The sequence below is a fragment of the Bacillus rossius genome, chromosome 15 (assembly GCF_032445375.1).
Source record: "Bacillus rossius redtenbacheri isolate Brsri chromosome 15, Brsri_v3, whole genome shotgun sequence".
Lineage (NCBI taxonomy): Eukaryota > Metazoa > Arthropoda > Insecta > Phasmatodea > Bacillidae > Bacillus > Bacillus rossius.
In genome coordinates, this window is record NC_086342.1 from 31,001,085 (window position 1) to 31,014,940 (window position 13,856).

The 13,856-nt window shown below is 38.6% G+C and overlaps 1 protein-coding gene across 1 annotated transcript; it reads left to right on the forward strand.

Annotated features, from left to right (window-relative positions):
* The first annotated feature begins 379 nt into the window (after window positions 1–379).
* Window positions 380–7,507, forward strand: LOC134539309 (uncharacterized). The gene is made up of 2 exons (XM_063381227.1): window positions 380–1,161; window positions 5,437–7,507. The coding sequence occupies exons 1-2, from the start codon at window positions 1,047–1,049 to the stop codon at window positions 5,772–5,774; spliced, it is 453 nt and encodes a 150-aa protein (XP_063237297.1). The 5' UTR covers window positions 380–1,046; the 3' UTR covers window positions 5,775–7,507.
* The last annotated feature ends 6,349 nt before the right edge of the window (window positions 7,508–13,856 follow it).

Sequence of the window (13,856 nt, forward strand, 5' to 3'; positions counted from 1 at the left end):
TTAGACATTCCTGGCATGCAAGTTAAAAAACTTTTTACCAGTTACCAGTTGTAGTAGGAATTACAATGCAAGCGATTTCGGTGCCCCCACAGCTTTGCGCCCGGGGCGTATGCCCCGCTTGCCCCCCCCTCCCCCCCCCCCCCATTTCTAGTTACGGCCCTGAGTGCTATTCCATTCAAATTAAAACCAGGATAACGACAAATACCAAAAAGACCGTTACGCACACAGCTTACACATGGGTGGGAGAAAGAGGGGCAACCTGAGAAAACAAAAGACGTCTCCAAGTGGAACGCGGTCCAGGGTTCACGGTCCAAGAAGAGGCGCTGTTCCCCGCCACCCGAGCTCTCACGAACATTCCCGAGGAGCGAGGAAGACATCGCGCGCCAGACGCCTTCGCGTCTCGCGGCGTCTCGGTGTTGGACAGTCTTCGCGACGAAGCCAGTCGTAATTCTGCGTAGTCGTCGTCGTCATCGAGAGAACAGCTGCTTTCGGTCTGAACTCCCGATCACGATTGAGACGAGAAATACCTATTAAAACGGTGTTCGAAATACGTTGTGACTGTAGTGAACCAGACGTTGAAGAAAGCTGTGTACCGGAGTAGTAGAACAGTGAGCGAAATTTTACGATGAACGCTACCGTGAATTGAATTAGCATCGAAAGAAATACAACGCATTACTGGAGGTTCTACGGTCATTTGTTTCTATGGTTCAGGCAGCCAATTTAGTAGTAACTTTTTTTTGTCTTGTGTTCAATCCTGCAGTTCACCGACCACCGATCAGTACGAACGTATCCGAAGGTTGCTGCCCGTGCGTGCAATTTCACAATTGAAATTTTAAAGTAAAAAAATATTTTTTTTGAGATTTATATATATTTTAATGTCGGTTACATGAACTCAATAACCTTACTTTTTTATTTACGATCACCCTAACCTCACTTTTTGTGACGGATTCACAGCGAAGGTAGAATGTGAAGCGCGGGAACGCGGGTTGCTCGGCCGTGCGACCAGGGGTCAGTGAAGGGTCGACTGGCCGCTGCGGCTGAGGGGCATGCCCAGGCTGGGGCACGTCGGGGCTGGGGCGAAGACCCTCGGAGTGGCGCTGTGCGCGCTGCTGCTGGGCGGCGCGGGGGCCTCGCGCTGCGAGCTGGAGGAGCCCGGGACAGGTCAGTGCCGGCCGGCGGGACACTCGGTACACCAGTGGCCATAGGCGTACCCAGGGGAGGTGTTTTGGGGGTTCAAACCCCCCCCCCTCCCCCCCCCCGAAAAGTCTTGGTGACCCTTCCCGTCTCAACAGCAACTCCGGAGAGGACATTTTCTTGCTTAAGAAGATTAAAATCCTATCTGCGGAACACTATATCTCAGGACAGACTGAATGGATTGGCCTTACTGAATGTCCACCACAACATCCACATCGACCCCCCGGAGAATGTGGTTACTGAATTTGCCAAAAAAAAAAAAAAAAAAATAGAAGAATTCTTCTGTAAAAAGTTTGTAAGCTTAAAAAAGTTTATTATAAACAATTATTTTTTGGTGTTTATGGAGTTTTTCTTTAAAAAAAATCAGAAGCCCCCTCCCTCGACCCCCCCCCCCCCCACCTCGAAAAATATCTGGAAGAACCCCCCCCCCCCCCCCTAACCCAGAAAAAAAATCCTGGGTACGCTTATGTCAGTGGCCCACGGTCTTAGAAACCTCCAGCTTAAAACACCTAGCACAAAATATGCCCTGAATTAAACACGAAACCAGTTCAGAATCAAAACCAGCTTTTAAGATAAACAACATAAATCAAGGACCCGAGCAGACATAGGCCCACTGCTCGGAAACTAAATAAACCCAGTAATCTCGACCCAATCCTCCTCTCACCCGGAACTTTGAATATATATACTGTATAGAAGTCGCCAGCCCAGGTTAAAATTTCTAATACCGTTTTGAGGTAGTTGGTTAATTCACCGCCGCAATCGCCACCATCTCTAGGGCATCGACTTGTGGTGGTCCCTAGCGGACAAGTGTCGAACTCTTCAAACACCTCTTCCCCCTCCCGTTGAACGTCCTCGAGCTGCAGTGAATGAAGGGTGGGGGGTGCGGGGAATGACAGCGGGCGACAGTGCTGCGCTCTAACGTGTACATAACAACTAAGACGATACAGGGCGGTACGGCAGCGCCCTGCAGCGGTGAAGTTCCCAAGCTGCCTCATCATACGCTCCTGAAAAACGTAGAGTAAATCCTATCCACTCGCGACTTCTATACAGTATATATATTCAAAGCCCGGAAAGACTGGAAAATTCCACGCAATCACAGAGTAACTTACCTACTACCGCATAGGCGACTCGAGATTAAAAAAATTAGCTCAACACGGTCACTTTTGCCTCGGGGCCATCTTGACTCACACGCCATGTTCCCCGAACAACATAAAAAACGAAAAGTAAACTAGGATCATGACAGGAGGACCCAGGGATCGCTGCCAGGTGCGAGCGTTCGCATCCGGGGCCCCGTGGCTATTATGACGTCTCTGTTAGCCGAGCAGAAATGACCGTCTGGGATCGCTTCATTAAGAAATTGATCTGAGCCACTCGAGGGGGAAAAAAACATGCGTGCAAGTCTTTCAGTACTCGCCAGACATGTGTAACATCTAACCTCGGTAACGAGCGAATTTCATGTGTTCTCATGTTGCAAATACACTTGTAATGCGAAACTCTAAATCTCTCTATGTATCTATGTTTCTATCTACATTTCAATCCATGTCCCTATCTATGTCTCTATACATTCCTCGTATCTCTCTATACCACTCTATACATATGTATCCCGCTATATCTCTAGCTCTCTATGTCTATATACTCCTATTTTTATCTTTACACAAACAGAAGACGAACCCACATAAACATTCAATTAGGTATCTATCTATTTTTACCCAGCTATATTATTATCTATCTTTTAACCTTTGACATAGGTGTATTGAAAAAAAGTGTGAATTCTAATGCAATGTTGTGAATGTTGTGATAAATACACGCAAAATTTAAATTAAAAAAATGTTTGACGCGAATCACATGTAGTTTCCGCACCCGCCGCTAGAATTCGCTGCCACAATAGCTGCGTGGACTATAGAATCATTTTTTTAGCAGACCAAATTTTTCTGAATATAATGAAATTGTTCCGATAAAAGCGAAACATTAAATATTGAAAACATACCAAACCCCAGCTTGGATCGGATTTTCGACAATGAATTTTATTAAAATAATGTCCATCTTGTTAAAAATTCAGTAAACAGTTTATACTATAACGTATTTTTTTGTGAATATTTTTCGCGCCATCCTCCACAGATGGCAGCACCGTCGTTGCACCCTTCCTTTCCATGTGACTTCCATTCTATTCATGTAATTACTCCTACCAAATGCCGTGTACCGAGGGGAAGCCTTCTTTTCACAAACGAGAGAGCCAAACCCCCGATCGTGCATCTTCGGGGTTTATTTATTTTGGACAACTCATGATAACTAATGGTCAATTAAGTTAGGTTAGCTACATTATAAATCCTTTAAAACATTGTGGACGGTTGATTTGGTTAGAATAGCTAAATTAAAGATACTGTGAAATCATGTAAACTGTTTCCTAGCCCTGGATAGCTACGTATTAAAAAGTTATTTGCTAAGCAACCTTCAGGGAACTTCAGGTGTGGCTCTCTCATCTGTGAAATGAAGGCTTCATTATACCGATAACTAAGATGTTACATATAGGTAATGAAATGAATAAAGACCTCTTGAAACAGTCCGAACCTATGGACGGTCCATGTCCTTATCATGTGAATGGCTTACATTGTCGCACGTAACACTGCCCTGTCTACAATTGCGATGTCCGATGTCTGGAACTACTGACTTCTAAAGCAATCACCAGAAAAACAACACATACAGCGATCTGTGTTCGTTGGACACAATTTGGGACATTGCAATTGTACGCAGGATGCCAAAACCCAACGAATGCATCAGCCATCTTTAAACTTATTGCGTTTCCACTGTCTGTGTTTGAACTGAAGTATTCGTAAAACTTTTAAAAAAATATATTTTATTTACCTAAAAGCATGATTTTTTGGGGATAATTAACTAAATGAAAATGTTTTGCGTTTTATATATATATATATAATTGTAGCCTTCTATGCACATTATGCTTGCATCTAGAATTTTTCAGAACGCTTTACTGCAAAGTAGAAATGCAAGAAGTTAAAAGTGAGCTTAAGCTTACTTTGAATTTTTGCATCTTGCGTAATTTATAAATTTAGGAGCGGGTATTTGAAGATGCTATTTATTTATCTTTTTGCATCTTGAGTTTCTTGTGTAGTTTATAAAACCAGTAAAACCAGTCTATTGAGCTATCTCTCTCTCTCTCTGTGTGTGTGTGTGTGTGTGTATATATATATATATATATAAGTATATATATATATATATATATATATATATATATATATAAAACACTCATTAGACTAATGAGAGTCTGCAGCAGTTTTCCTCGTTGTAACTGGCAGCCGTCTGCAAGAGAAGCCAGTAGTATATATTGGCACCTCCTGGCACAGGTTCCAGGTTGTGGTGCCTGTGGTGCCGACCGCCATTTTGAAATCTGATGTCACGGCAGCAATCTTGTCTAAGCTTGACCGTGACCATTGACCTTGACCATAGCGGCCATTTTTTATCCTCCATGTTGTTTTTCCGCCATTTTGTTTTCTTGATTTTCCGCCATCTTGGAATCCGCCACTTTGACCTGTACAAACACCACAGGCCTGTAATCTGGTAACAATTGACTGCTGTGGCCTAAACTATTGATACAATCCATCCAAAAGTTATAGCTTGCCAAGCTTTTGTCGAACTTAAGGACAAACGTACGGAGGGACAGATGATGGATATAATAAATTTTTCGAGCCATTCGATTGGCTGCAGGTGACGTGACCGACAGATGGATGACGAGAGGACGGAGGCGACGGGCTATTGCAATTCCGCCTTTATAGGGTTACACTGGTTCCTTTAACACCGTCTTCTGAAGTGGCCAGTTGCTGGAGCAAAGTTCCTGCGCCAAGTCCAGAAAATTCTCCGCAAGATATCACCAGTTACCATTGCCAGCCGCAATTCAGCACATGCATGTTATGAGAATTGGAATGAAACACATTTTATATAGTTTTGGAGTAATACCACCAATTTTATAGTTTAATTGGGTGGATAGTGAGGGCTGTTGAGTACCAAATCATCGGGACCCTGGATGAGTTTCGATACTTTTTTTAATGCTTGGATTTACCCTGATAGGATGAAAATTACTAGTCTTTATCAATATAATTCACTGGAAACCTTAAGTGCTACATCTTAAAATTCTTTTTTTTTTTTTTGTAGATAGATCAGAAATACTCAAGTGAAATTATAGATATTTGTAAAGTGTTAAATTAAGGAAAGGCACTGGTGGTGTTGCAGGCGACGGGCAGAAGGGCCGCGCAAACCACCGAGTGAAGCTGCTGTTCCCGCTGCTGATAGCCATCTCGGTGAGGCTCGGCGCGCTCGTGCCCATGGTGGGGTCGCTGCTGGCGCTGCTCCTGGCTCTCGTGGTGTTCGCCAAGAAGGCGCTCCTCGTCAGCCTGGCCACCCTCGGCGTGGTCCTCGTCGACAAGCTGAGGGCGGCGCCGGCTCAGCGGCCGACACAGCCGCCCCGCCACGAGCACGTCCTCCTGAGGCCCGGCAGCGACTTCCACAGCGAGAAGGAGTACCGCAACAGCGTGCAGTACGGCGACAGTGATGACGAGGACTACTCATAGCCCTCGGCGGAGCCATGACCGAAGTATCTTCACGTCAGGCCGGTCTGGAGGGTCAGGAATGTCTTCCTCAGAGCGGAGTACCGCAACAGCATGGAGTACAGCGACAGTGCTGATGAAAACTACTCATAGACATCGATGGAACTATGACTTAAGTATCTTCACGTCAGGCCAGTCTGGAAGGACGGGAGAGACTTTTACAGCGTGGTGTATGGCAACAGTGCTGACGAAGACTACTCCGAATCCTGGTGGAGCTATGACTGAAGTACCTTCACGTCAGTCGTCTGGAGGGACGGGAAAGACTTATAAAGGAAAGAGTACCGCAACATCATGATGTACGGTGAGACAGTGCTGTCGGTACCTACTTCGAGTCCTTGGCGAAGTTATGACAAATTATCTTCCATCGGACCGGTCTACAGGGATATGAGTAAATACCACAGCGGTAAGGATTTCCGCAACAGCATGGGGTACGATTAGGTCTGGGCGGAGTTATGACTGATGTATTTTTTACATCAGACCGGTCTAGAGGGGTGGGAGCAACTTCTGACTGTGAGAAGGACTCCCCAAACAACATGGCATACAGCGACAGTGCTTACGAAAACTACTTCAAGCCCTGGGCGGAATTATACTGTCAGGCCACCTGGACAGACAGAATCAATTTCCACAGAGAGGAGTACCACATCATCGCGTATGGGGACAGTACAGATAAAAATTACTCTGAGCTCTGGGCGGAGATATGACTGCTCAATAATTCTGTGTGGTAGCTTCTTTGATGATGTGATCGTCCTGAAAGCTGGACTGTACCCGTGTACAAGTTGCAGGGCGTTAACTATGGCGTGCATGCGCAGAACACTGCAGACATCAAATAGTCTGCTTGTGATGAAATTGGAACAGTCATACGATGATGTCACCTACTGTCTGATCACGACAGTTTTGTGGTATCGTTCCACGTATGATTTTATGTGCATTGCTTTTACACAAATACATGGGAGGCCGCCATATCAGACAAAATGTTTCATTGTTTCCTGTCTTATTTTGTGTGAACCTGACTTTTGAGTGGTAAAGACACATGAGAAACATCCAAAGTCACATTTTAAATGTCTCTCAGGTATTGAGAGCTCTTCGATTTGTTCTGAAAGTAAAGGGGCCTTACAAACCTTCATTCTCTACTTGCACTGCACTGCTCTAGATGATGTGAAATAAATATTTCAAAATTACAATTGAATGAAAACTTGATTTTGAAGTCATCTTCACTTAAATTCAACATTCATATTTAAGTAAAATTAAATTCAAACCATCGGTTATTGCTAATAAAAACTCATTTTATCAATTCTAAAAGTTCTGATATAAAAATAGATACATATATTTAAAAAAAATTGTTGCACTATTTTATTTTGAAAGACATACTCTACTTTTTTCAGTGAGAAGTAACCTCAAAAATCACCAGGAGACCGCAATTCACCCAAAATATTGTGTTGGACAAAACAAAACAAAAGTGGCAGAGCAATAGATTACTGAGCCAATACATCTAACCAAATTTTGTAAGTTTTTTTTTGTCAAGTGATTTTTACAAAGTTTTCAGACCAATGTTAGAAAATTTCTTACATTTATATAATTCCGCACCAATTCAACCACACAGTCGATTAACACAATGTGATGCAGAGACTATTACAGTAATGATCATGTGTATTTTGCCATGGAACAATTTTTTACAAAATATATTTAAGATTACTCAATGTATATTATTTTTCCAGTGGTATTCCAATCATAACTCTACAAGATGTTAGGAAATTGCCAAGCATTAAGTTTAACTGGTGGTGAGAAATGCAAAAAAAAAAAAAACAACTTATGTATATGAGCATATGCCTAGAAACTCAACACTGCAAAGTTTCAAGTGCAAACAGTAGCGCATAAATTTGAATTTTGCACACAACTAGGCACCACTCCACTAGCTGAGAGTTCACTCAATTGCAGCGCTGTGACGTTCAAATGCTCCGCTGAAATCCAGGGAAAAGTGGGGCGCAGAAGTTCAGAGTCAGTCAAACGCAGTAGCAATCAGCACCCTTCGTGGTATGAAACTCTTAAGTTTCAGGTTACGATGAGTGAAGATCTTTCCAGCATTGTTTGAAATTCAGTGCTGCCAAATGCATTTCCGAACTATTTCTAATGTAAAACGAGCAACGCTGAACACGCACAAGGATGCCATATTCACAGCAATTTGGTCATGTTGCTTTTAAACTTATTTTAATACTAGCTGCAGTACCCGGCTTTGCCCGGGCTGAACACCGGGTGATATATTGTCCGCGAGTTACAGCAAAATGGATAGCGACATGTCCAGTGTGGTAGACATTAAGAAATGACACATAATTACTGTTTGTGTATCTGTGACCTATGGTTTTCTGTTTACCCATGGCGATCGGTTGAAAGGTTTAGAAGTTGATGCGCTAAATCGCCATCTAGTGGCAATTTACAAAAAAAAATGGTTACATAGTATAAAAACCTTCTCCATGATAAAAACACTTCGATGTGCCAACTTTCATAGCGATCGGTCAAACGGTGTAAGAGTTTATCGACGTCATACATGCCAACATCCAATTAAATATATTCTTATATTTCGAAATTTTGGGGCTTTTACTTTTGCGGAAAGTGGATGTTCAGGACCTCGAATGGTTTGGAACACTACATCTCGAAAGAATAGAATTTTGAAATTCCTGAAATTGACGAAACTTTGGGGCTTTGTCCCAGAGGGGGGCTGGGGGTTCGAGGACCCTGAATCGCTCGAAAACACTTAAAATCGAAAGAGATAGATTTTTAAAATTTTTTAAACTTTCGAAATTTGGTGTCTTTAACCACCTGGGGAGGGGGGGGGGGGGTTGATGATGAGGACCCCGAATGGCTCGGAAACACTCCAAATTGAAAGAGATATAAAGGAATATAAGAATGTAGGCATTCACTGTACTCCTATCTACCATAATAACAATATTGACAAATAGAAAGCTTATTACCTACATATGAATACTTATCTAAATAAATTAATAAATAACTGTATGTTTAGGAATTTACGTACATATATAATATTAAACATCAAACTATACACACCAAAAAAAAACTAAGGATGTTTGTGAAACTATTTTTTATTTTTCATATTTTTTAAAACATTTATAGGATTTGTTTATATGTATAACTGTGGTGGCAATATTCCGCTTATCCAAAGGAGTATAGAAATTAATAGAGATATCACTCCCTGTACACACCACAAAACTTTGAATTAAGTAAAAAAAAACATAGTCCAAAATGAAACAAAAAGTATAAATAACAACTAATTTGACAAAAAAATTTATACAACTGGAATGACAATGTTAACATCCGCCTGGAATTTAAAAGAAGTAGGTAGGTAAGAATATACGTATATAAGAAATTAAATGAAATTAAAACATGCATAAATATAATTATCTCACACTCAACCAAACATAATGTTTAATATGAAATAAAGGAAGATGGCAATTACACGTAACTATTCTAATTAATAAAAAAAATCAACTTTCCTGAAATAGTAAAATTCAAATTTTTCAACAATATATTACATAATTGATAAATATTTCTGGTCTTCGGTCTCAACAGCCCTAAGACTCTTGACGCTCAGCAGATAAATTATAAACACTAAACCAAACTCCTTGCAAATAAGTAGGTACTGTAAAAAAAATTACAATATTTACAAATAGAAAATATTAGTAGGCCCTACCAACCTATGAATAAATTTCAAATAAATTTATAAGTTTAAGAATTTATGTACCTACATAATATTAAACTTGAAACTATCCACACAATAAAAACCTAAGAATGTTAGTGAAACTACATAATATTTTTTATTTGTCATAATACCTAAAATACGTATGTTTCCAAAATGAAACAAAGTATAAATAATCACCAATTTGACAAAAAAAATTGTACAACTCGAATGACATTGAAAACATACACGTGAAATTTTTAAGAATTATGAGTGCCCTAGGTAGGGAGAAAAAAATATATATAGAAGAAATTAAATTTAAAAAATGGGTGCGTGTACTTAGGTACGCGCATGAGAAGTTATACTTCTTTGGCATCATTAAAAAATAGTTTTTAATTGCATGCAAAAATATTGCGTTTAGTTCCTCCGCGTGGAAGAAGTGAAACTTCGTAATGTGGAAATGAAAATAGGAATGGGTATAAATTGATTTTTAGTGAAATCATATTGTACTTATCAAATCAAACGAAAAAAAAAATAAAGGAAATAAATTTGTAACGATTCATAGATTGATCTTCAGAGAGAGCGAGACACCTATTGAAAGTCTATAAAACTAACTTTTTTATGAGAGCAGATTTTCATGAAATAAATCATGAAATCATTCAACGATAAAAGCTGTTTATTTAACTAAGCGGACGGGTTCGCCCCAAGGAGAAAATTGACGCGGCGAGACCTCGTGGACATAGAGAAATGACACACTCACTATTTATGTGTCTATGAAACATTATTTTTTTCTGCAATTTAAATTGTAATATACAAAAACGGTATTGAAAATTGAAACAAATATGGCGACACTACAAACTGTCAAGATCTTTATTTTTTTCTTACTCTCTACTTAGTTCCTTACAATAGCAAAACGTAACGTAATGGCTTGAAATCTATTGCTCGGCAGACATAGAGGAATGACACTAACAGTTTGTATATCTATGACACACATTACATAAAATTCAGATATATATTTTTTAACTCGTTTAAAATTTATATTTTTAGACAAAATATAGCCTATGTCCATCCCCAGGATAAAATCTATCTCCGTGCCAAATTTCATTACGATCCGTTCAGCCGTTCAGTCGGGAAAAGGTAACAGACAGACAGACAGACAGACAGACAGACAGAGTTACTTTCGCATTTAGTATAATACTAGCTGCAGTACCCGGCTTTGCCCGGGCTGAACACCGGGTGATATATTGTCCGCGAGTTACAGGAAAATGGATAGTGGTGGACATTAAGAAATGACACACAATTACTGTTTGTGTATCTGTGACCTATGGTTATCTGTTTACCCATGGCGATCGGTTGAAAGGTTTAGAAGTTGATGCGCTACAGCGCCATCTAGCGGCGAGTTACAAAAAAAATGGTTAGCATAACATTCATAGCATAACATTTATAGTGGCACATCACTTTGCAAAAATCAGTCAAATCTATGAAGACCTTCATCTAGCAAGTCATCCTGAGCGGATATACAAACATGGATGAGAAAGGTTGCCGCCTGACGATTCACCATCAACAGACAGTGCTGGCACAGAAAGGTGCCAAACGTGTACACTTAAAATCATCGGAACATGCAGAAAGTGTCACCATTGCGGGATGTGTAAACGCACTCGGTACTGCAATATTACATATGGTCATCACAAATTGTCGAAATTTTGGGGCTTTGTTCCCAGAGGGGGGCGGGGGTTCTAGGACCCTGAATGGCTCGAAAACACTTAAAATAGAAAGAGACAGATTTTTAAAATTTTTTAAACTTTCGAAATTTGGTGTCTTTAACCACCTGGGGAGGGGGGGGGGGGGTTGATGATGAGGACCCCGAATGGCTCGGAAACACTCCAAATTGAAAGAGATATAAAGGAATATAAGAATGTAGGCATTCACTGTACTCCTATCTACCATAATAACAATATTGACAAATAGAAAGCTTATTACCTACATATGAATACTTATCTAAATAAATTAATAAATAACTGTATGTTTAGGAATTTACGTACATATATAATATTAAACATCAAACTATACACACCAAAAAAAAACTAAGGATGTTTGTGAAACTATTTTTTTATTTTTCATAATTTTTAAAACATTTATAGGATTTGTTTATATGTAAAACTGTGGTGGCAATATTCCGCTTATCCAAAGGAGTATAGAAATTAATAGAGATATCACTCCCTGTACACACCACAAAACTTTGAATTAAGTAAAAAAAAACATAGTCCAAAATGAAACAAAAAGTATAAATAACAACTAATTTGACAAAAAAATTTATACAACTGGAATGACAATGTTAACATCCGCCTGGAATTTAAAAGAAGTAGGTAGGTAAGAATATACGTATATAAGAAATTAAATGAAATTAAAACATGCATAAATATAATTATCTCACACTCAACCAAACATAATGTTTAATATGAAATAAAGGAAGATGGCAATTACACGTAACTATTCTAATTAATAAAAAAAATCAACTTTCCTGAAATAGTAAAATTCAAATTTTTCAACAATATATTACATAATTGATAAATATTTCTGGTCTTCGGTCTCAACAGCCCTAAGACTCTTGACGCTCAGCAGATAAATTATAAACACTAAACCAAACTCCTTGCAAATAAGTAGGTACTGTAAAAAAAATTACAATATTTACAAATAGAAAATATTAGTAGGCCCTACCAACCTATGAATAAATTTCAAATAAATTTATAAGTTTAAGAATTTATGTACCTACATAATATTAAACTTGAAACTATCCACACAATAAAACCCTAAGAATGTCAGTGAAACTAATTTTTTTTTATTTGTCAAAATACTTAAAATACGTATGTTTCCAAAATAAAACAAAGTATAAATAATGACCAATTTGACAAAAAAAAATTGTACATCTCGAATTACGTTGAAAACATACACGTGAAATTTAAAAGAATTATGAGTGCCCTAGGTAGGGAAAAAGAAAATATATAGAAGAAATTAAATTTAAAAAAATGGGTGCGTGTACTTAGGTACGCGCATGAGAAGTTATACTTCTTTGGCATCATTAAAAAATAGTTTTGAATTGCATGCAAAAATATTGCGTGGAGTCCCTCCGCGTGGAAGAATTGAAATTTCTTAATGTGGAAATAAAAATAGGGAGGGGTAGAAATTGATTTTTAGTGAAATCATATTGTATCAAATCAAACTAAAAAAATAAAGGAAATAAATTTGTAACGATTCATAGATTTCTCTTCAGAGAGAGAGCGAGACACCTATTGAAAGTCTATAAAACTAACTTTTTTATGAGAGCAGATTTTCATGAAATAAATCATGAAATCATTCAACGATAAAAGCTGTTTATTTAACTAAGCGGACGGGTTCGCCCCAAGGAGAAAATTGACGCGGCGAGACCTCGTGGACATAGAGAAATGACACACTCACTATTTATGTGTCTATGAAACATTATTTTTTTCTGCAATTTAAATTGTAATATACAAAAACGGTATTGAAAATTGAAACAAATATGGCGACACTACAAACTGTCAAGATCTTTATTTTTTTCTTACTCTCTACTTAGTTCCTTACAATAGCAAAACGTAACGTAATGGCTTGAAAGCTATTGCTCGGCAGACATAGAGGAATGACACTAACAGTTTGTATATCTATGACACACATTACATAAAATTAAGATATATTTTTTAACCCGTTTAAAATTTATTTTTTTTAGACAAAAGATAGCCTATGTCCATCCCCAGGATATAATCTATCTCCTTGCCAAATTTCATTACGATCCGTACAGCCGTTCAGCCGGGAAAAGGTAACAAACAGACAAACAGACAGACAGACAGAGTTACTTTCGCATTTATAATATTAGTAAGGAGTAAGGATTAGTAAGGATGAGCCCAGTTATCCACTGTTTATTTTTGTAGAATCTCATCAAAATCTTTTTCATTAATAATTCTTCAAAGTTTAAAGGGAAGAGATATGAAACAACTTAATTTTTGCGTTCACATCACCAAAGTTTTGGTTCATGGCCGTATGGTTTATCGTGGCAGGTTTAGAACCTTAAAAAAAGTAGGTTGTTTACAATGGCAAACATATCTGCCGTGATCATATTAATAATGTTTAATAAATAAAATTGACATTATTTTCTTTAACTTGTATTGTTCTGTCTAAAAATTTCTGAAGGTTTACTATTAAATGCACAGCTGTTGCAACATAAGTTGCGGGAAATGTTTATGCTTAAGCAGGAACGTAGGTAATGCATTTATAGTGTAGGGAAAATGGCAGTTGAAGTAAATAAATACATTAATCACCGGAATTTGTAAATCCCAGTTACGTAA